Source organism: Perissodus microlepis, chromosome 16 (genome assembly GCF_051167445.1).
Source record: "Perissodus microlepis isolate ML-2025 ecotype Zambia chromosome 16, ASM5116744v1, whole genome shotgun sequence".
Taxonomy (NCBI): Eukaryota; Metazoa; Chordata; class Actinopteri; order Cichliformes; family Cichlidae; genus Perissodus; species Perissodus microlepis.
The window spans coordinates 756494-780014 of NC_140476.1; the positions used below are offsets into that span (position 1 = coordinate 756494).

General features: G+C 45.8%; 1 protein-coding gene across 2 annotated transcripts; it reads left to right on the forward strand.

Annotated features, from left to right (window-relative positions):
• The first annotated feature begins 4769 nt into the window (after window positions 1-4769).
• On the forward strand, window positions 4770-22414 carry LOC146370137 (exosomal polycystin-1-interacting protein-like). 2 transcript variants are annotated; one of them, XM_084955009.1, is made up of 3 exons: window positions 4770-6919; window positions 9100-9557; window positions 16570-22414. In XM_084955009.1, exon 3 carries the CDS (start codon window positions 16618-16620, stop codon window positions 17359-17361), a length of 744 nt encoding a protein of 247 aa, XP_084811135.1. In that variant the 5' UTR covers window positions 4770-6919; window positions 9100-9557; window positions 16570-16617; the 3' UTR covers window positions 17362-22414. The 2 variants fall into 2 exon arrangements, with proteins under 2 accessions (XP_084811135.1, XP_084811136.1); XM_084955010.1 differs by lacking the exon at window positions 4770-6919 and having other exon boundaries at window positions 7550-9557.
• Window positions 22415-23521: the final 1107 nt, after the last annotated feature.

Consider the following 23521-nt stretch of genomic DNA (forward strand, 5'->3'; position numbering starts at 1 on the left):
ACAGACAGGCTTTGAATGCTACCTTGTTTTCATTGTCGCTAATAAAGTCTCGTACAAACGTCAGCTAACGACAGGAGCGAGAACAGCCTGGAAAGCCTTAAGATAGATAAAAGAAATCTAACTTTGATATGAACTAAAGTCTTTTTGTTGTTATTTCGTTATTGTATTTTGTGGCGGGGAAAGAACTCAACTAAGTATATCTGGTACTAAGCTGGTAGTATTTCCTAAATGTATATGTCATCCAGGGAAGGACGGATGTTGTTTTGCTTTGCTGTATTTTAATGTGAAGTGTGCTTATTTATTTTTTTATATTGCATGTTTTGGTTATACCGTCAATCTGTTCTGGAGAGACTCCGCCCTTTCCCCCCGTTTTACTAAGTTAAGAGCTCTGCCCACCCGGGGTAAGTCTTTTGACTTGTCCCCTTTTAATGAATGAAAGCTGCCTAAAAGAGTAGTGACTGCCGCTGCCTCCCTTTCTTTAGCGCACCGGGGCGCAGAACGCGGAGAGGAAGGCGAGGACGCCGCCGGGTTTCCCTTCTGCACCGCTTCTGCACCGCTTCACTGGATTTTTAATTCTTAGTGACTCTTATACCGCGGCGGACGCCACTGGACTTTAAATGTTGTGTTTTATTGATTTTTACTGTGTTGTCCCCTGGCCAGGGTTGTTTTAATTCATTTTATATTTTGAACTATTTCAATATAATAAATTATATTTTAACTATACAGTTTTTATTCGTGTGCTTTCCCTTGGCGGCTCCACTGCTCTGTCCGTTTGGAGGAAGGTTTCCCTCCTTTAAAAAAACACTGTGGAAATAAAATCACCTTCGCTCCGTTACATATATTAAATTGCAAACCATTGGAAAGAGATCAACAAATGTCGCGTAGCTGTGATCATTTTGGCTGGATACACTAGGTGGAAGCAGCGATTTCTAATCCAAGGTACCTCAACCAAAGAAGAAGCACAGAGGCGAGCGATCCTTTCTAACTAACGGTGAGCGAAGTCCTTACACATGGAACGTGTCCTGCAGGCAGTCGGTGTCTTGGAGGCGGTCATCCTTCGCGGTTTTGGCCCTGAAGGAGGACAGGTGCTGTTCACACGGGACAGGCGATGTTGAGCCGCAGTGGGACACGCATTCTTCTCACGGCACTACATCTGGAGCATCCGTTGGCCGGGTTAACAGCAGGCGCGAAACTTCTGACAGAGTGAACAGGATGTATGCAGGTAAACTCCAGATTGACACGAGCTGATCGGTGGAGTCATGGGGAAAATATTGGCTTGTGATCTACGTTACAGAAAGACAGAGAGAGGTACAACACCAGATGGAAGGTATTTTATTTACACACTAAACTAATCTGATATCCCATTTTCAGCAAATGAAATGAAACACAAAATGTATTTTTATTTCATTTTATTTATTTTATTTTTTTATTTATTTTGGTGTGGCACTGTTTCTTAACTTAAAATGTCCTGCTGTAATTGGACATTTTAAGTTAAGAAACGGTGTCAGACCAACCCCCCCCCCACCCCCCCCCCCCCACCCCCCTCCACTTCCCTCAAGGTGTATTATTGCAAGGTCAAGACCATGCAATAATACACAGAAACTCCAACCCCCAAGAGCAAGCACTTTGGCGACAGTGGGAAGGAAAAACCCCCTTTTACAAGGGGGAAACCTCCAGCAGAACCAGGCTCAGGAATGGGGTGGCCATCTGCCTTGGCCAGTTGGGGATGAGGGAAGGAAGGCATTTTTCTCATTTGCACTCATTTAGTGTGCACATGAGAAAATCCTAGAGATGACACTTCGTCTCTTCAGCTTGGCATGTTTTTTGAAAGCGTTGACAATTATTTCGTCAACCGTTGGGTTGCTTAACTTCAGGAACTGTCCTGGAGAATCCCACTTTTCACGGAGCTCATTGTATGCTGTCAAGCTGAGTTCTTCAATGTTCTCTAGGGAGATTTTATATTTTTTGGACAAAATTTTGTTCCAGATCTTTTGGCTAAGCCTCTGTACAATGAAGTCAGTTGTTCCTGAATGCCATGTCGTCGTCTCATTTAGTTCGGCCATGCTGTGTATTACCAGATCTCTAGTGAATTTTTCCACAAGTTCCCAGTACTCGTCCCAGTTTTTAGATACACTGAGTACTCTTTTTGGTAATCCCAGCAGGTGTTTGGTGAAGATTGGAACAGTAATGTTATCAAGCTGCTCCCTCAGACTAAAAATCAAATATTTTTCCTTGCATTTGTGTGTTTTGCAAAGATCCTTTAAAATGGCCTTGTGGATATTTTTTAGGCTTTTTGGAGATAGATCCAAATGCTTGTTATTAATTTCTGGCCACATTTTCTCAAGCAGGCGATCACCAATGCAGTCAGGAGTGAGGCGCTCTGTGAAGAGCTTGTGTTTAGAGGCCACGTTGTCTATGGCCTCTGAAACCACCATCTGAATGACTTTGTTGACACACAACTTTTCCTCGCTCAGAGAATCAGATAGTGGACTGATCTGACAAGAAGTTAAAGACTCACTGTCACTGAGGACTCCCTGAAATCTGGGGGTTGCCTCATCTTTCAGTCCTCGACTTTCTGTTTCATCTCTGTAGCTTGAGTTGTCTACAGATATGCAGCCTACAACTGGTTGAGCCTCCAATCCCTGGTCTTGTACAGAGCTTTCACTTAGAGAATCAGACAGCGGACTGATACTAGAAAAAGTTAAAGACTCAGTGTCAGACTCAGGTACTTCTAGCTTCACATTGTTTTCCAGGAGACAAGATTCTGCTTTGTCAAAGTCTTTTGTATCAGCTGTGAAGTTTGCTGTGTCTATTGTTTCGAGTTGTGTGTTTGAATTGCCCACAGATATGCAGTCTAGGGCTGCTTCAGCCTCCAGTCCTGGAGTTTCTAAGTTTTCATGATCACTGTGGTCATCCACAGAGCTTTCATTCAGGATGCTGTCCTTTGCTCCTGTATCCTCTGTTTTCTCGGGGCAGTCTGTGCCCATGGACTGAAGACAGACCTCAGAGGTCTGCATGGAGGTTGGATCTCCATTCTCTGTGGGTTCCCTGGTTGATCTCACTAACATTTTACAAAACTTCAGCATGTCTGTTAACAAAGTGGAAAGCAGACGAAAGTCACAGTACTCTGGTTTGAACGGTACCAGAGATTGCCACTGTGGTACAATTGTACCAAAAAAGTGGTTGATGAGTAACTCCCAAGTTTCCACTGAGGTGTAAGTGAGTGGAGTATTCATGTTAAAGTCTGTACTATTTAAACTCTGAACTGGAGAAGTGGGATTCATTTGATGTGTAGTTGGAGTTGGGCTAGACATGTGTGCTCTTTGTAAACTAAATGCGCTTAAATTACACTCGCTGCTCTGATGCGTAAATGCGTTGAACTGAGCTTTACTGGAATTGTGCAGGGGTATTTAATGCCTCGCATGTCCGAAGCCACGCCCACTCCGAAGAACGTTTTGATAGATCAAAGCAGGCAGCCAGCGTGACGTCGCACGCAGTTCTTGGCCCGAAGAAAACCGTTTAAAGTTAAAAAATAATAATAATAATAAATCCTGTTTCAAGTACGTATTAGCTCTCATGTGGCTCATTTATCAATAACAAAGAACCTTAAACGTTTTTTTAGGTTAACAGCGATAATATATCCATAAGCACCCCAAGGTGAAGAAATACAGACAGGCTTTGAATGCTACCTTGTTTTCATTGTCGCTAATAAAGTCTCGTACAAACGTCAGCTAACGACAGGAGCGAGAACAGCCTGGAAAGCCTTAAGATAGATAAAAGAAATCTAACTTTGATATGAACTAAAGTCTTTTTGTTGTTATTTCGTTATTGTATTTTGTGGCGGGGAAAGAACTCAACTAAGTATATCTGGTACTAAGCTGGTAGTATTTCCTAAATGTATATGTCATCCAGGGAAGGACGGATGTTGTTTTGCTTTGCTGTATTTTAATGTGAAGTGTGCTTATTTATTTTTTTATATTGCATGTTTTGGTTATACCGTCAATCTGTTCTGGAGAGACTCCGCCCTTTCCCCCCGTTTTACTAAGTTAAGAGCTCTGCCCACCCGGGGTAAGTCTTTTGACTTGTCCCCTTTTAATGAATGAAAGCTGCCTAAAAGAGTAGTGACTGCCGCTGCCTCCCTTTCTTTAGCGCACCGGGGCGCAGAACGCGGAGAGGAAGGCGAGGACGCCGCCGGGTTTCCCTTCTGCACCGCTTCACTGGATTTTTAATTCTTAGTGACTCTTATACCGCGGCGGACGCCACTGGACTTTAAATGTTGTGTTTTATTGATTTTTACTGTGTTGTCCCCTGGCCAGGGTTGTTTTAATTCATTTTATATTTTGAACTATTTCAATATAATAAATTATATTTTAACTATACAGTTTTTATCCGTGTGCTTTCCCTTGGCGGCTCCACTGCTCTGTCCGTTTGGAGGAAGGTTTCCCTCCTTTAAAAAAACACTGTGGAAATAAAATCACCTTCGCTCCGTTACATATATTAAATTGCAAACCATTGGAAAGAGATCAACAAATGTCGCGTAGCTGTGATCATTTTGGCTGGATACACTAGGTGGAAGCAGCGATTTCTAATCCAAGGTACCTCAACCAAAGAAGAAGCACAGAGGCGAGCGATCCTTTCTAACTAACGGTGAGCGAAGTCCTTACACATGGAACGTGTCCTGCAGGCAGTCGGTGTCTTGGAGGCGGTCATCCTTCGCAGTTTTGGCCCTGAAGGAGGACAGGTGCTGTTCACACGGGACAGGCGATGTTGAGCCGCAGTGGGACACGCATTACTTTGGCAAAACGTCCTACCGTAAGTAGTTTATGCACATTTCTGCTGTCACAGAGTAATTTCAGCACCAATTTAAGTAGGTATGACGGTTTGCCACGTAACTGTGCCCATCAGAGTATGCTTGTAGCTCATATTCATAAAGCCAGGACGGTTGGCCACTTCATTTTACCTGTGAAAGTATGTTTGTAGGTCACATTCACAAAGGTAGCATGGTTTGGCACTGAATTTCGTGTTGTGCGTATGCGCAGAAATAACGGGTAGGATGGTTTGTCAGGTAGGATGGATTCCCTGATGTGTCAGCAGACTCACGGCTGACATCAGGAGACTAACACATCGCAGGTATAGAACGATCAAGTGCTGATTCTGGTTAAAACATTGCTTTACTGAGTGTGCACTGAGGCGTCCATCCGTCATAACACAACAACAGAGAAAACAACTTTACGATCCTGCTGCTGTAAAAGTACTGCAGTGATGTAAAGCTGTGTCACCTCGGCGTATTGTACGCATGAACATAAACCCGTACACGACTTCTCCTCCCTTTTTCCTGTTATTGTGAATTAAAAAAAAAAACCCATATAAACCGCAAAAAGTAACCACAACATGTTAATCGTGCACTGTAAAATGTAATATTGTGTTTAATTAAAAATATTAAATAGGCTGAACTCAATTTTTAACAATTTGTTATTAGAACTCGATTTAAATAAGTTACCAATACTTTTTATGCAAAAATGCTGAAACTCAATTTATTTGAGTTGTCTTAACTTAGAAAAACTAAGTAAGCTGGAAGTTTTGCTTCTCAGGGCGGAAGGATGAAAGATGTGGTTTGAAAATGCCACGTGACTACCGTCCTCCTCCCTCTCGGATCAGTCCGCATGTTCATGGTGCATTTGTTATGGAATATGTTGTAGTGATGGGATTTCCGGCTCTTTTTAGAGACCCGGCTCTTTCGGTTCGGCTCACTAAAAAGAGCCGGCTCTTTCGGCTCCGAACCGGCTCTTCAGGTTGTTTTGTTGCTTTAATTAATTTATTATTAACAATAATATAAAATTATGCATAAAAGGAATTACTAACGTAAAAAAAAAGTGGTTTTATTTATATATGTTTATATATAAATATATGCAGTGGCCCCTAGAGACAAAACACGTATAAACTCCAAAACACATTTCTAGCATGAACTGAACTTCCAAAGCAGAGCTACTAGATCACTTAAATTACACAATTGAAAGCATGTGTGTATTGTTTGTGTATTTATACACAGGCACTCATATATATTCAAATAATTTAAAAAAAAGTTCATTTACCTGTTACTACCACACACCAAATCCGGTCGTTGGTACTTGCTGGCTTGTGTAGCCACAAGATAACAAAAGCTCAACACTGCGCCCAGCATCCTGGAGCACTTCTGTTGTCTTTTGTACGTGCTTCTGAGTTTTTACGTGCTTTGTCTCTAGGGGGCCAATATACTTTTATTTATTCACTCCACATGAAATGTAATAAATAAATCATATAATACAAAAATCAACTATTCACATTTCAACTTTTAACTATTTAAATTTTCAGCTTTTTCCTTTTACAAATTTAAAGTGAAAACAACACAAAACACTGCAAACCACAACACAATTAAATATAAATTATAATATGAAAACAAAAAGAAGACGCATATTCTCTGTCATATGGACCTGCATGAATAAACTTTCTGAATCCTTTATCATCTGCAACCGAAAATAGTTGTGGATGATTACTATACCTTTCTAATATGACGTTGTTGTCCCTGGCTCTCTTTCTCTCTCTCTCTCCCTCTGGCTCTGTTCGTGTGCTACTGAGTGTAACTACCGCCCTTCCCCCCTCTGCCCAGCGTAAAGCACAAGGCTGGCGTGCGGAGTGAAGCGGAAAAAAAGTGCGAGAGAGAGGCTGAGAGAAAGAAAGAAAAGAAAAAAAAAAAAAAAATACAACCCACATGACGGCTCGCGATAAGGAGCCGGCTCCCGTCGTTCACGTCAAAGAGCCGGCTCTAAGAGCCATTTCGTTCGCGAACGACCCATCACTAATATGTTGAGCAAACCTGGAGAAGCGTCAGCTCAAGAGATTACTGTCATTGCTGTGGATCTTTACCTGATACACTGACTTGGTGAGTAAATGTTTACTCTTATTCAAACTGATTTTGTGGCTTGTCTTAATTTAGCACCAGGTTTATAATCTTGCTAGCTAGTTAGTGTTAGCCTAGCGTTGCTGCTGCCGTTGGGCTCATGTTATTTAAAAATTAACACCACAGCCTTAAAAACCTTATATAAAAATATGTCGGTGAAATTTTCTGTTGATTGTTTGAAATAAAAAAGTGAGATAAGAGCCCAGACAAAATTCTTCGGGAGGTGTAGCCGTTAGGGGTAGGGTGGGGTGTGGGGGGTATTTTCAATCCATAGCCCTAACTAATTATTTAAATCATGTTTAACCTGAGTAGCAAAAGAGTGCAGGGGGGGTTGAAAACAATAAGCCAGGAGTTAGCTGTGCTCCCGGACTTTATCGAGCCTTGACCTCCCACTCAGCTATGGCGCTGGTGGATAACAGAGCTCTCTGAAAACGTGGAAGCACTTTTGCAAATATGTGATATTTTGATAAATTAAGTAGATATTTGAGCATTACACAGCTACATTCTCGCCTGAAAATATCTTAAAAGGTTATTTTGTCACTTGAGGCTAAATGTTGAGGCTAATATGCAAATTTATTGTACGGATCAACGGAAATACCAAAATAAAAGCTTCCCGAAAACCTCCGGTGCAAAATTGTCTGTTCTCCTCCTCACTTCTCCCCGCCATGTGCTGCTTCACTTCTTGCCTACGAGCATATCCAGCGATTTTGCTGGACATGTGCTGCAGCGATTGTGAAGTGGAGACTGCAGCTGCTAAGAGTGCACTACTGCTGAACCTTTGGATGGCCGACAAAACGGATCTTCCGATGTTTTCAGCTAAATCGCCGGACGTGCTTTCTCATGGTCCGTGCCGGGTTATGGCTGAATTCCAGTGGAATGACGGTCCCGCCATAATAGACGTCCCAGCCATGTGTTCCAGCCCTAAACCTAACCTTATCCCTAACTATAACCTTATTCCTAACCTTTACTAGCAGTTAAATGACGTAAAATAGTGTTTTCCAAAGCGATTTTTAGAAAATGAACGAACATGTGTAGATTGAGTCCAAACGGTTCTCATGTGCTCTCCTTTTTCCGATGCCGTAATTTAGGAACGTGTTGGGTACCCGAAAGCATAAAATGTTGACAATTTGTCACCTAGCGAAAATTATTATCCTTTGGGAGTGAGAACGTGTCTGACCACTACCGGCACACTTTTGCACCGGAGGTTTTCGGAAAGCTTTTATTTTGGTATTTCCGCTGATCCGTGCAATAAATTTGCATGTTAGCCTAAACATTTAGATTTAACATTTAACATTTAGATTTAAAATTCTGTTTTAAATATGAAAAGTTAGAAATATTTTACTAAATGTTGTAAAAAATGACTTGTTTTGAGCTAAATGTGGAAAAATGTTGCCGTTAATTTCAGCATGTTTCACTTTACAAACGGTGCCCCATAGTTGAGGTGCTGCTGGAGTGGGTGCAGTATGACTCCCTTAAAACCCTCTGAGGTCCCGGGTATAATCGGCTGTTTTTGACTACTTCTGATTCTGCATTTCACCTTTAAAAGCGGTTTCCTCGCCTTGTTTGGTGTCATTCTTTGAGCACAACCTCACAGGTCTGAATTTACTGTTATTTTTTCATTTTAACTGTATTAAGAAAATTGAAAACAAAACATTTTAACAGCACAAATTTTGCAAACAGCAAAGTTACAACTCCTTACCTAAAAATGGAGGCAATACATATTTTTTCTTTATCATAATTCTGGTTTAGGGGCGTAAGGGTTAGTTAGTCTACACATGCTGACATGGAGACTCAGTGTGGCAGCATTTTGTTGCTGTGGCATCTTTAATCGGTCATGTGAGTTTGAGTGGTAAAGCTGGACTCAACATATATGAGACCAGAAGCAAGAATTGCTAAACTCATAACATCTGTTTCAAAACCAAACGATATAAAGCTGCTAAAACAGATAAAAACGATGACTTCATGTCCAGAAACAAATCTGGCACTTGTGTGTAATACCAGTTTATTCCACAAGATGGTGCAGCGAGTCAACGAGCCTCTCATTCTTACTGTCAGCGACATGTCTGGAGGAGAATTTTAAAAAGAAGCTGGTGGAAGTTAAACTTAGTATTGTTGCACCTTCAGATGCTCAGCTGATATCTGAGTCTTTTCATGTCCTGCAGCCTGAACGAGCACACAGCGAGGCTTCTGCTGAATGCTTCTGCCCTGTTCCCCCTGCAATGGCCTGAGGAGCCACGAGATGGCTGCATTCTTAAATGTTTGATGGAGAAGACGCAGGAGGCGGGTCCACAGGGGGAGGAGAGTGAGGCTGAGGAGGAGGCGCAGATGCAGAAGTGGGCAGAGAACATGGACAGGGAGCTGGCCACGCTCTTCCATCTGATGAGGAAAGTTTCCACACAGTGTGCAGAGAGTTGGGCTCCCTCACCTCCTTCCTCCTCTCAGCCCCGGCTCTGATCCATCCCGGCCTCCTCTCCCTCCCTCCCTGCTCGCAGGCAGAGGGATGAGTGTTTCCTGCCAGCCTGCAGACAGATGTGGACGCTGCTGCTGCTCTCACCGCCGCAGGAAGCAGGACGATCAGCCCAGAGCTCCGTGCCACCTGAACCCGCTGTGAGCCACACATGTGAGTGCGCACACACACGCACACACACACGCACACACACTGATGTCTGTGAATGAGTGTGTGTGTGATTAGAGCTGCGATGGTGGGTCCAGGGATCGGTCAGGTCAGTAATGAGAAGCAGACGCTGCTGAGATCACAGAGAAACCAGCAGAAAGCTGAGTCATCATCCGTCTGTCCTTATGGCCGCTCACAGCTAAACCCACAGACTCACCGCATGTTCTGACCTCGTCGGGGCATCGCGTCCAGGAGCTTCAGCATCAAAGTAAACCCTGAGCTCACTGGCTTCATTTGAACTCTGAATTCATTTCTTCCATCTTTTAACAATCAGGAGCTCCTGCAGCAGCCAGAGGGCTGATCCTCTGACGGTAACGTGTTCTGAAGCCAGCGCAGTTTCACGCTCCGCGCTTGAGTCGGTGGACAGCCCACATTTTACTGACTTTTTACGTGTGCGCTGTTAGAGCCTGGCCAGGAGAGCGGCTCAGAGAGATTGACTGCTGTGAATGTCCCAGCCTCTATATGTGCTCATTTTAAAGCTTCAGCACACTTTGAAGAGGATCTGAGACCTTCAGGTTCCACAGACACAGAGAAACACTTCTTCACACAGATGCAGCGGATATCTTCATATTCCAAGGAAATCTCTCACAAGTGGATACAAGTACAAGAACTCTTAATGATAAAAATCTATTAGTCATTTAAAGTAACTTGAAGATGGCAAGATTGTAGCGGTTTCTTTGAGGTAAAGTCCATATATGCACTCGTCTTAAATAATCTTACTGTCAGATCGTATGTTTGACCCTGTCAGAGGTCGTCTTTAAGTCTGGATGGATAGATGGATGATGCCCAGGTATAAGAGTCTGGACTTTAGTTTTACTTCCTGCCGTCTACTTAAAAATAAAGAGACCGCAGTCTCAATGTGGGGAAAAGTATGGGGCAGGGGGCGTCTGCAGCAGCACAGATTTAAACCTCCAGTGAACGGCTGATGGAGGTCAGTGACGCGTAAACATGCTCCACACACAGGAAGCGCTTCATCAGCACTGAAACAACAGTTGTAACCACGAAGAAGGGAGACGCCATCACTGAGAGCCTCACAGCTTCTTCAGTCATTTCTCTTTACTCAGCTGGTCTTAGAGATGGAACTGCAGATTAACCCGATACGCCTCAGGCTGCTCGACAATTTCCCCCAAATCAGTGTTTTACTCAAACATCTGTTTATATTGGTATGAGAGAAAAATCATTCTGCTGCTGGATGTAAGCTCTCTGTGTCTACGTCTGGATCTCTGAGCCTTTCTAAACACATGCAGCCCCAACGCTTCCAAACTAGAGATGCACCGCCCGTGCATTCAGACTTTTCTCTAGCAATGACCTGCTGACGCCATATTCTTTCCAAGAACTTTATTTTCATAATGAAAGAAATGCTTAAACTTTATGATTTCCCCCAAACTCCAGTCAGTTCCAGGATCTGCTCTCAACAGCTGACTGCTTTCATCCTTTCATTGCTCATACCGAGGCTCTGAGCTCTGGATAGCTGTAGCCTTGTTTCCTTTGTTATCTAATCTAAAATATCCCTGTTCGGTTGGGTGACGGAGTGTCAGTGTCTCATTAGGTTTGTTGTTACAAACATTGTGGTTTAATTTGGTCCCACTGACAGGAGAGTGACGAGGCTAAAGACATGTTAGCATGTGCCTGCGCCGCTCTGCATGTTACACTTGCATGAAACGGACGACTCGCACTCGGACATATGGGAGGCTGACCAACCGAGAACACTGGAAACCAGCAGATTATTATTCATGGATGATTACCCGGGCTTTTCTTTGGCCTCTCCTCGTTCGCCTCCCCGCACATTGAGATTACAGATTCTGATTTTTGGACTTTTTTGATTTGAATATTTTAGCCCGTACTTGTTTTTAGTGTTTTTTCGTCTTATTGTCTGATGTCTTCTTTAGTGTGGGTTTTTCACACCTGAGCTGGTTACTCAGGTCGGACGAGATCTCGGCTCAGGTCCAAACAATCGCCAAAGCGCTTCATTTGTGGTGTGTGGCGTACACAGAGGGTACCTGTGTTTACCTTTGTCGCTCCTGCCTCAAACACACCTGGCCAATAAGCAGACTGGACGTTCCCACCTGGTTCATAGTGACGCGTTGTGTTTCACTCTGTGTGAGCAGACACCAAAGCTCCGACTGATTCAGACCACAGCAGACAAAAAGCCCGATCATTAGCTTCCTGCGTTCCTTTGAAGGCTGATCATCTTTTATTGTTTTCCTGATTCTCTTCATCCTCGCCTACATCGATCGACCTTGTAAACTTTACTTGGACCTTGATAATAATAATGAATGACTTTCTCTTCTTATGCTTTGGGATTTGTTACCATAACATATGTAATCATCACAGCACAGCCTCCATAACTGTGATGGTAGGAAGATAGAATAAAAGTGCTGGGCTCATATAATCGATGTTTACAGCAGGTAAACTGTGTTTTAAGGTGTTCAATCATCATCAAAGCCAAAACGTGGCTCTCGCTGTCAGACATGTCTGGGCTTGTCTTGTTGTGCTGTTGGGAACAGTTTTTTAACCAAATTTAAATGTCTGATGGATGATGGTGTGACTGTGAGCTGTTTTAAAGACGGTTACCATGAAGACGCCACAATAAAGGCCTGAGCTTGGTGGTTAAAAGAGCACATGATGCAGCGGACTGGGTCACAAGAACACGGTGAACCGCTCAGGAATAAACCAATAAATCATGTTAGATAATCGGTTTTACGTTCAGTGTTCAGAGCTGTGAGTCTTTCAGCTCTGCCTGTGAAGCTGCAGCTGCTCAGAGGGAGATGGAGGAAGAAACGAGCTGTAGCTGGAAGAAGGAGAAAGGAAGGGCGGATTAGGGTGGGTGCCTGTGGCGGAGCATGATGTCAGAGGAATGTGCTGAGCCTCTCCTTTAACGAGCGGCGGCCACCTCGCACTCATACGCTTTAACCCTGTCCAGCTCGTTTCGCTGTCGCTTTTCTGTCCTCGGGTCAGCCGCCGCTCACATATTGTGGTCCGAGCAGCCCGTTTGTATTTGTCGCACACATGTGACAGATATTTACTGAACAAAGATGCTTTAAAAGAGCACAAATATGACACGCAATCACATGAGAGGAAGAAGAGTGTCGTGTCAGAGTGTGGAATGTGTTTTCAGTGGTCGATTTCCAGCATCCGGCCCTGCAGCTGCAGCTCGTTGCAGGATTACAGATGGAGATGGAGGAAAGGGAGTGGAGAGAGCGAGGGAACACACACAGAAAGTGACTGGTATCATGAGCGGGAGGGCCAGATGCTGGGAACAGCTGGAAAGACTATGACTAATATTAGCAGTGAGGTAAGACGGTGGAGGATGGAGGGGACGGAGTGCAGCTGCTACTGTAAACCAGCCACGCTGAAGTCACGTTTATTTATAGCCACACAGTCATCTCACCAGAATCTTTCATGGTCGACGGCTCGATTTAACCGCTTTACTCTACAGACTGTATATAAAAGATGGAGGTGGCCACTGTGACCTCCTAGAATCCAAAGTTTGACAAATCAACACCTGCCACCTTGTTACCTGCTAATCAACATCCAAATTAAACACTTGAGTTTAATTAGTGCATTCAACTGGAAAAAGGAGCAGACGCCAGCCAACGCTGCAGTTCCTCTAACGTCCAGCAGAGGCTCCAGCAGGGAGGCAGTCCCCCAGACTCCCATGTTAGAAGATCCAACTTTACAGCAGAAACAAACATGAGCCTGAGGCCTTAATCAGGGGCGTGGCCTCTGCCAGGTGGATGGTGACACAGCTGGCTGTAGCTGCTAGCTGTCTGCTAGCTTTACATGAACTTGACCTCTGCACAGTGTTCGTGCTGTTGGATCATTTTTAATGGCATCATGTGACCAATAATATGGCTGCTGTGAGGTCACTGTACCAACTGCCCAGGAAGCCTGAGTGATTATGAAGCGTTGTGAACAGGTATCCGTGTGTGTGTGTGTGTGTGTGCTATGTTCCTATAACTCCTAACTAAGCTAGCTAGCTGATATCTTAGCACTGCGCCCTCTGTTCAGCTCCAAATAAAAGATGGTGCTGACCGTGAAGTGTCTAAACTAGTGTGTGATGTCATGGCGAGACTATCCAGCCTTTATAAACGAGTAAAAGGTTGACTTTACTTCACACACACACACACACACTTGTTTACACTGCACTGAAATCCATAAAAGGCTGGCAGGTTACCGGTTTGTGTTCTGAAAAAAGATCTTCCCAGAAACAAAGTCCGGGAACATTTCTATAAATAGCGTCCCCTGTGGCTGCTAAAGCGGTGTGTAGAGTGTTTGCCGAATCCGTGAGTGCAGAAGCACCTCGAGCAGAGCTGGGTCGGCCTCGTAAAGCCGCTGATCGCTTTATATCCCAACAGTCTGCAGTCGGCTTCAGACGAGGGAGCAAAACACGATAAAACCGAGCACGATCCCAGAGAGAGACGGATCCCACTGAGCATTTAAATACAGCCCGAGTGAAGCATTTAAACTGCATCAGCACTTGGAGCACAAGCTCAGCACAGGCGTGTCCTCAACTACAAACTGACCTGGGATCAGTGCAGCTTCAGACACACAACACAGAAAACACCACAACACAAATATGTGAAAACCTCTGAAAGGTCTGCCTCACTGATGCTTTCAGAGCCAACATCATGTTTGTTGTTGACATTTATGACATCTCCTTAATCTCTGGTTTTCCAAAGCTCCCAAAGAAACAGTGCTGAGTAAAACGACAATCTGAAACACAACAAAACCGACGAAAACAGAGCGAAGAACAGGAGAGATTTATTAGAAACATGAGCAGGTTAGCAGAGCAGCACAATATCACCTTAAAATTGTGCCTCAATAGTTCAAAGAGAGCTGCGATAATGATATTTATGGTGGTAGGGACATACTGAGTGATGGCAGGCCGCATGACTCAAAGTCTGATGTAAGCACAGGCATCGCCTCAGTGATGATTTCAGTGGAACAGCTATTTAACCGTTTACTTGAACAATAACTAGACTAACTAACCACACTCTGTCACAGGATGAAACTGAAACTTCCTGTGATGTTGTCTCAGGCCACTTTAAGCTTTCCTTTACCACCGTGTGACCACATCAGCACTTTCCATCTGCCACAAGCTCTTCCTGTCTCGTGGAGCGCAGTTAGCGAGCGTTTCATCGATGTGTTTGCATCGGGGTCATTGCCAGTGGCTCGTACCTCCTCCTCGTGTGCCCTCACAGTCCGATCACGTTTCCAGAGCACTGTCATTTGTTGGTGGTTGTGGCTCATTGGAAGCTGGCGGGAACATGAAAACTGTTCTTTCAAAGAAAAGTCAGTTCCAGGTAAACGGTTTTATTGCTTCACTTAAACATTCAGTAATCCTGATGTTTGAATCTGTTTGTACGTCTGTGTGGACACAAACCAAACCAAAAGCAAACACAAACTTGTGAGTCTGGATGTGCTCACTGTTTCATTTGGGGCATAAAGCGAGTAAATGAAATTATTTTAATGAATGTAAACAGGAAGCTGAACATCTCGCCACAGCTCAGCTCTCACAGACTTCAATTTAAAACCCCAGAACATGTGAAGCAAACACAGCAAGGTGTTCTTGGTCCTGTCACTGACGGACGGACGGATGGATGATTGATGGATGATTGATGGATGGATGGATGGTTTGATGGATGTATGGATGGATGATGGATGGATGGAGCTCTCAGAGACTTTACTTTAAAGCCCCAGAACATGTGAAGCAAACACAGCCAGATGTTCTTGGTCCTCTCGCTGACGAATCCCTGCATCTGCACAGGATAATGCTGGGTCAGTGTGGCCAATCGGAGGGCTGATCGATGTCAGAGGCTGTGAGGTGATGCTGGTGACTTCGGCGCGGCAGCAGAGCGAGAGTTCACATGTGAAGAATTCCTCCTTCCTGCTCGGGTTGTCCTCACAGCACTCAGTGTGGGAACAATGATCCCAGTGTCTCAGGTTCTGTTGGAACGGCAGGAAAATTACTCCGAGTGCCGACGGGAGAAGTGAGCACATCATTGCGTTCGTCTGATTGTCATTAAAGTGTTTACAACAGCAGCAGGGTCTAAAGTGACCCCTGACCTTTCCACGACAACGTAATGATTTCAGGTTTCAGACGTGTCACAGGTCGAGTGATGTCTGCAGAAACTTTGCATTTAAAGTTATTAGTGAAGAATAAGAAATGGCTGTGACCTTCCTGAAGGCATCACTTGTTTGTGTTTTTTGGAAAACTGATTCGACTTTGTCCGACATAAACTCTGGAAAGAAGAGGGGAAAGTTTCGCTCTGGAGGTCTAGACTGCTTATTCAGTCCACTTTTCCACGGCTGCTGAGCTGGAGAATAAAGACAGCAGTGTGCTCATTCCTGAGCGTTTAACACGGTGGGACGCAGCCGCGCTGACCGCAGCGCAGCGTGGCACAGGAAACTTCCATCAACCCAGCGCCAGCCCGAGGCCTGGAAGGAAATCAGCCCATAAAGCTGTGTGTGTGTGTGTGTGTGTGTGTGTGTGTGTGTAGACAAAACGCCGTCCCCACGAGTTTGAAGACGTTTCTGAGGCTCAAAATGTGTTTTTAGTGTCAGGGTTACAGTTATGGTGGGAAATGATGTCATGATGATGGCAACGTCATTTAGATCCTTACTTACGTAGGTCCTTACTAAGATATGAAAATATGTGTGTGTGTGTTTGTGCGAGCGTGTGTGTGTGTGTGTTTGTGCGAGCGGGTGTGTGTGTGTGTGGGTGTGCGTGTGTGTGCGCGTGTGTGTGTGGGTGTGCGTGGGTGTGTGTGCGGGTGTGGGTGTGTGTGTGCGTGCGGGTGTGGGTGTGTGTGAGTGCGTGTTTGTGAGTGTGTGTGTGCACGTGTGCGTTTGTGGGTGTGTGCGTTTGTGGGTGTGCGTGTGAGCGTGTGTGTGTGTGAGTCGAGCTCTCTGGTGCTGTCCATGCTAACACCCTGCCCCCCCCGTGTGTTCTCAGGTTGGTCCTCTCCCTCCACCTGGTGAAGATGTAGTCTGTTTGGTCTCCATGGAGATGTCTCCAGTCTCAGTCTTTGCCCTGTTGCCATGGTCACTGTGCTTGCTGTTCTTCCTGACTGCCGCCCGCCCCCAGACGACGAGCTCCGCCCCCACACATGCAGCTTCCCCGAGGGCCAATACGACGCTACTCTACGAGAGCGGCGCTGCGACTAGCCGCAGCCTGCGTAACTGCAGTTGCTCTGCCCCCGTCACGGACTGCGACGAAGTGCTGGCGAACTCTCTGTGCCGCTGCCACAGCGTGCCACGCTCCGCCCTGCCCCGCGCTGGGCTGCGGGAGGCGGGGCAGCTGGCGGTGTGGGTGAAGGAGCTCTGGGTCCTGGAGGAGCTGCTGAACGGCAGCTCGGTGGGCCACCTGCGCCTGTCGTTCTGCGGGATCAAACCTGTGGACAGCCGGTACCTGGCTCTGCGGGGTCTGCAGACCCTCGGGATCCACAGCGCCGTGCCGCAGGCTCCATACCCTGACCAGGAAATGACCCTCTCCCCCCCAGCGGGGGTCACAGCGGAGCTGGACGCCCTTTCCTTTGGCTCCTCCTCCTTCCTGCATATGACCTTCGTGGACGTGGCCGTGCTGAACGGGCTGTCCGCCCTGAAGGCGTACAGCGTGGCAGGACCGCCTGCCCCCACCCTCTCCCAGCACTTCCCCCTGCTGCCCGTTTCCCCGCCCCCCTCTGATGACCCGGCTGAGATGGCTGCAGACCGCCTGCAGGACCTGCTGGTGACCTTCGTGTACTGAACCTCGACACCGATGGCACTTTTTTGTGGGACGCGTTCCCTTCCTGCTGCTGCTCCTGTCCCGGAGATGAAGTGCCCTTTGATGCTCTGATCCTGTAACGAGGTTTGGGAATGTTTGCACTCTGATTGGATAAGAGGACAGCTGCGCGAAGCCACAGAGGTTTCACACGCATGTACACACTCTGACCGTCCACTGTGGTACCGTGTAACGCACCGCAGTAGAAACTCGTAGCTTTATTAAACATCATAGGTTAGGTTTGGGCTTCATGTCAGGTTAACAGGAATTCCCACTACCAGGACCTGCTGGAGTCTCATGAGTCTAAACATGTGCTGATGCTTTACGGCTAACCTCTCAGTGTCCGTCAAGATACTCTGACCTGTCACAGATAATGAAAATGAGCCTTTTTAGCATTTTACCAACAAAACCAAACAGTAAGCTGAGCCCAGCGATGTTCTCATAACTCACTGATGTGCTGTTGGTGTTAGTGGTTCATAAAGCCTTTCACTCACAGTTTATAACGAGTGTCTCATCAGGAAACTGAAGCTGGGGGACTTTAATGGTTTGGTGTGTGAGTGGCATGTAAGTGATCTGTAAATCCTTAGTAATAGTGGGCGAGGATGACTCCATGGAAAAATGTGCTGGAAGGGGACGAGGTGCTAACATGACTCAGGCTGCAGGCGCTGTGAGCGGTGATCTCTCCTGTCTCTGCGCTCACTTTTCTCCTCCAGTTCACATTCAATCTGTCTGCGTTTCATGAACTGAAGGTTCACGTCAGCGACCATCGACCGCAAGCCGCCTCACAGCCTTCAGACCTCGCTCAGACTTTATGGACTGCAGCGTAACTGTTACCAAAAGCTGTGGTTCATTCAGGTGCCATACGGCGATTAAACGACTGTAATTGTGAAGTCATTACTGGGCAGACAGTCTGCAGGCTTCCTGAATCTATGAGACAAACAACACGATTGTTCCCAGAGACAGAAGAGATCCAGGCTCTGCCTCCAGCTGCCGGCTGGGTGTTAGCGCTCCGTCCTGCCCAGGTGCTCCGTCTCTTTCTCAGTTCTTAGACTTACATGGGCGACAACTTACAGCAAAAACACAAATCAGAAAAACAGCAGGGCTCTCTGCACACTTTTACTGATGAGCCACGCCATCCTCATCATCACAGCAGGAATATCTTTAGAAAATAGATTTCATAGCAGATCTCGAGTAGGGTTGGGCGATATGTAAAAATTTTCCAACCGACAATCATCAGTCCAATAATCGACGATGGGCGATATATTCACGCATGCACAGACTTTTTGATGGGCGGAGCAATGTAATCATGCACGGATTGATTTGGGCAGAAGTACAAACATGGACGAACTAATAGGGCTGTCGGCATTAACGCGGTCGTCACGATTAATGCGATTAAACTTTTTTAATGTACTCAACCCATCTGGAGCGCAGAAAGAAGGGATTTTGACTCAATCTGTGTTCCAGATGGGTTCATTGTTAATCGTGTTAGTCATGATGATGGCGCGTTAAAGCTGACAGCACTAAAAACATATAAAGTCGCCAATTTGGGATGAAAGAGGCAAACCTAAGGACGTAACCAAAGCGGTGTACCACTTGTGCAGACACATAGTACGAGCAAAGTACTCAAACACGACTAACTTGCATGAGCATGCACGTGTCCACCGTCCGGCTGAGTATGCTAGGCTATCACCAGCTTCTGCAGCTCCATCAAGCATTTGTGTGCACTCTGAGGAGGGTGCATGTGCTCGCAGATGAAAGAGGCTGCTGTTAAAACAGCGCTATTATTTTTTTTCTGTTGACTGCTTCTATTAACTCCATCATTATTAGCAAACGTACTCATGGACAAATAAATAAATGCATCGATGATGGGCTCAGCCGATCGGCGATACTCGATATATTTGCCCAACCCTAATCTCTAGAGACTTGCAGAACCTCTCAGAGGCTCACAGCTCCGGAGTTCATACTTCAAAAGAGCCAACAATAAACCCCATATGAAACCTCTTCAGGTGCATCCTGGGCAGCAGCTCAGCACTCAGTTTTATTTGGCGAGATAATAAATCAACATTAAGACGGTCTGAGAATGAATTTCCACGACAAAGCGCTGAAGCCGCTCTCAGATTCACGTCTTTACTTTAACTCCTCCAGTCTCATTCCCAGAGCATCAAATGATGAGCGGTTTCAAACTCAAACCAACGTTCAGCAGCGCTGCGGATAGAACGAGGGCGCGTTGGCTTCCTGCAGGTCTGCGTTACATAACGGCCTCGTGGAAGAACATTTGTGTGCCACATGATGAAATCCTGTCGGTGCAGATTATGAAGATGAAAACAAGACGTACTGGGGCAGCTGGCCGCAGTAAACGCTGTCCAGAGCGGGACGAGCGCGTCTGCCGCTCTGTCTTTGAAACATGACTCATACACACCGCTGTGTCGGATTAAGGACGACGCCTCTGAATGTAAACATGTCCGACAGCAGCGGGGTCTGCTGAGGCCAGAGAGCTCGGCAGGCGCTGTGCCGCGTTTTCCCAGCTGCTCTGATTGAGAGCAGATGGCCTCATAAAACAAGTTGTTTTGAAACAGGTTAAAATGGACGCCGAAGAACACGAGTGCCAGCGTTAGGATCCTCCGTCAGCAGCCAACACCGCGCACTCGCTTGGACGGCGACCATGACTTGGGCTCTGCTGAGCTGGACGAGTGGGCGGGGCTGCGCAGCTGTCGCTCAGCAGAGCGCAAACAGAATGTGTTTGTTTCACACTCGCTTTAAGGCCGAGGAGCTTACATGCTCTCGCTGTCCTCCTGCTCGGGTCCTGAGAGGCTCTGTGAGACCTGCTCGCACAAACACCTCTGTGTGCACATAAACGTGTGTGTGTGTGTGTGTGTGTGTGTGTGTTAAACCCATGCAGTGAGGATTCAGAGCAGAGAGTCAGAGTTCAGGTCCACACCCAGCACACGCTGGCCTCTATGCTTAATTACACGGTGGGACTTTGCACGCTGCTCAGCGCCTCTGTGTGAGGAAATGTTCCCGCAAACAGAAACTTTTGAAACGTGCGCAGAGCACGGCTCACTTTTACAAACACCAACCTTAGAGTCCAAAATGATGTGCGTCAGAAATGCTTTGATTCGCTTCCAGGTTCTAATTCTCATTCACAGCAGGACAGCTACAAAGTGCACACACATGGCCAGAGTCCAAGCTAGCACGTTCGACTTAATCAAGGCCGGGTGGAGGGATTAGCCCTTTTTCTTAAACTGGGTTTGATCTCATGCACAAACGTTTGATGTGAACACAGGGTTCAGTTTCCTGGAGTTTCTCTGTTCTGAAAGGGTTCAGTTTTGGCTCTGCAGGTGTCGCTGTGCTGCAGCCACACGACAGAGGCTGTCAGGCAAATCAGTGCATGTTTGCTTATGTCCTGGTAGTTCCTCACACTCTGGTGGTCAAAGACAGAACTGAAAGCTGCTCCTGAGTTAAACCCTAAGCTATAAAGATACATTTATCATTTCTTATACTGTAACAGTCCATATAAACCTTTGATGGGCTGTTGCTGTTTGAAGCAGCCCCTAAATGACCAAAACAAACGTTCTTCTTTATTTTCTGGCTGTTTGCAGCCCTCTAGTGGTTGTACGTGGAACTTCAGCTGAAAGTGTAGACATTTAAACCACTAATCCTTTTCCCGAAAAACGAACGTGCAGATAAACACTGACGTTCAGGCTTGATGTAAGCGCACATTATTCATGACCTCTCCGCCATATTGGTTAGTTAAATGCCTTAGCAGTGACCAATGACTCCTGGTTAGCCGTCCTGACAGCAGACTCTGATAAGCACCCAGAGTCTTGCAGGCCTTGGGATCTGGTCTCATATGAGCAGCTTTTATGACATAATTATAGATCATGTGGTGTGAAGTCAGGGAGGGGTCAGGGCTGCACGCCCCATCAGCAAACAAACCCAGCAGCAGTGACACACGGTCCGCTTGAGTTTCTCCACGTAACATGAAAGATGCTCAGCCTGTGAGTGTCTGACTTCATCAGAGGGTCTCTGCACTTGATTTTCATGCTAACATCATGCTTACATCATTTACACTTAGCATTTATCAGCCAGTCAGCGACTGCACGGAAACCTCCGATTGCTAAGGAAAAATGTGAATTCTCCACCTGGTTGCTGGAAGCGGTCACAGGGAGGTTTAGTGCTTCTCCAGCCAGCTGGAGAATCCTTATTTTTCCGGGCCGACCTGTCCGGTCTCTAGGCCTGTCCAACAGCTGACGTCACCTGGTTAGTGGTGAAAACCTAAATTTAAGAAGCACTGCTCATGAGAAGAAAATGTTTAAGATCACTTTGATTTGGAGGGGGCGGGGTTTATAACTTTTACCCCAACCTGCCACCAGAGGGCGATTGCCATGCTGTCCATCTTTATATACAGTCTGTGTTTTCAAGTTTACCCAGTCAGGAATAAGGAGAACCGCTGGGTGAGTTTGCCCTCCTCGGTGACTGTCAGGCTCCTCCTGCTCTTCCTGAGCACAAACACTTGTAGTTATGCAACAGGCAGAAGTCTGTCTGTGAACGCCATCTGCTGTGGTAAACACAAACAGAGCAGCTCACATTTGCAGCGTGCAGCGCTCTGACACGCTGGGATTTTTCCACAGCTCTTCCCATCTGCTAAACTGGGCTGTAACACACCTCCATAATGGTTTTCAGGCAGTTCACGGAGGACTGGCACTGAAAGTCAAAGAGTCTGGAACTTTCCACCACAAAATGGGTGAAAATGAGCTCAGCGGGTTTTTTGGGTTTGACGTCAGTCCCTCGTCCTGTCTCCGTTTCCTCTCCTGGTCTCTGTTCCAGCACCTTAACTCTGCATCAGGGAACGTGTTTTGCTTTCGGATGATTTGCACGCTTGTTGCAGGCTTCGTGATGACTTGTGTGTTTAAGGAGCAGGTTGTGTATTTGGAAACGGCTCGGCACCTTTGATTTGTATATAATTTGGAGTGAATGTCATAAACACGTCATCATGTGGAAGCTTTGTGTAGTCTGACAATAAAGTTTGAAAAAGTGTTGTGATGTTGACTTTGTTACAGCTTCGTGCCTGCACTTCACACCAACAGTAATAAACAACAGTCACAGTCAGACCAACAGGCTTTGATTCTAAAAACTTTATTAAAGCGAGTCGCTGAGACATTTCCTCACAGCTCTGCAGCTTCTCAGAGTTCACAGAAATAAAAGCGTTTAAAAAACTCCTAACTAATAAACTCCCACAGCGCCCTCCAGCGGCGGCCCCCCGAACAGCAGCCTGGAAACCACCAAGTGACGTTTGGGAAGCGCAATCGCAGCGAGACAGGAAGCGGAAGAACTTCAACGTAAGAGCACTGGGTCCTCCTGCGCTTTCTGCCGCCTGTCCTCAACTAAGGAACCAGCAGAGGGAGCCCAGGGCTTTGTTTTCACACAGGCGGGTGAAAGGAAGAAAAGTGACAACACGATAAATCACAAAGTCTGAATATATTCAAGTATTTATACAATTATAAATACAAAACCTTCTGTTTTCTTTTTCGTTTTATTATCTATTTATTTAATGAAAAAATAAAATCCAATAAAACTTTGTTTTCTAAAAGCACATCGAGTCCTTTCACAGGAAAACAGATTCTTAATGATTTTTACTAAAAATCATTATTATCACCAACAAACCGAGAGAAAACAAACAGGGAGACACTGTTCTTATTAATATCTGATGAACACATTCATTTCCTCCATTCACTGGGATCCATGTTTAACATGTTTCAGAGCACAGAGGAGGACAGCAGTCACCATCTGGCTTAAATGAGTAGAGGACACATTCGTGGACACAGATCCTTGTTCACTGCGCTGCTGTTTACAGTTTAAAGTCTTCATCAGAACAAACACTGCTAACTGTACTTTGCTGCTCGCTGTCCTTGAAAAGCAAGAGCTGACACGATCTGCTCAGTAAATGTCCTTTTACCTGTAAGCCTGGTTTAGTAACCTGTCCTAATATATTTGTGTTGTATTTATTATAAGGGGCAAAGTGGTGTCAGCCCTGTGCTGAGAGGGCTGTGCTCATCCATCCGTCCTGTTCTAATAAAGACACGTTTCAGGAACACCTGTGGTTCACTTTTATTCATATCAGTGAACAAACACACGTGTTACTGTA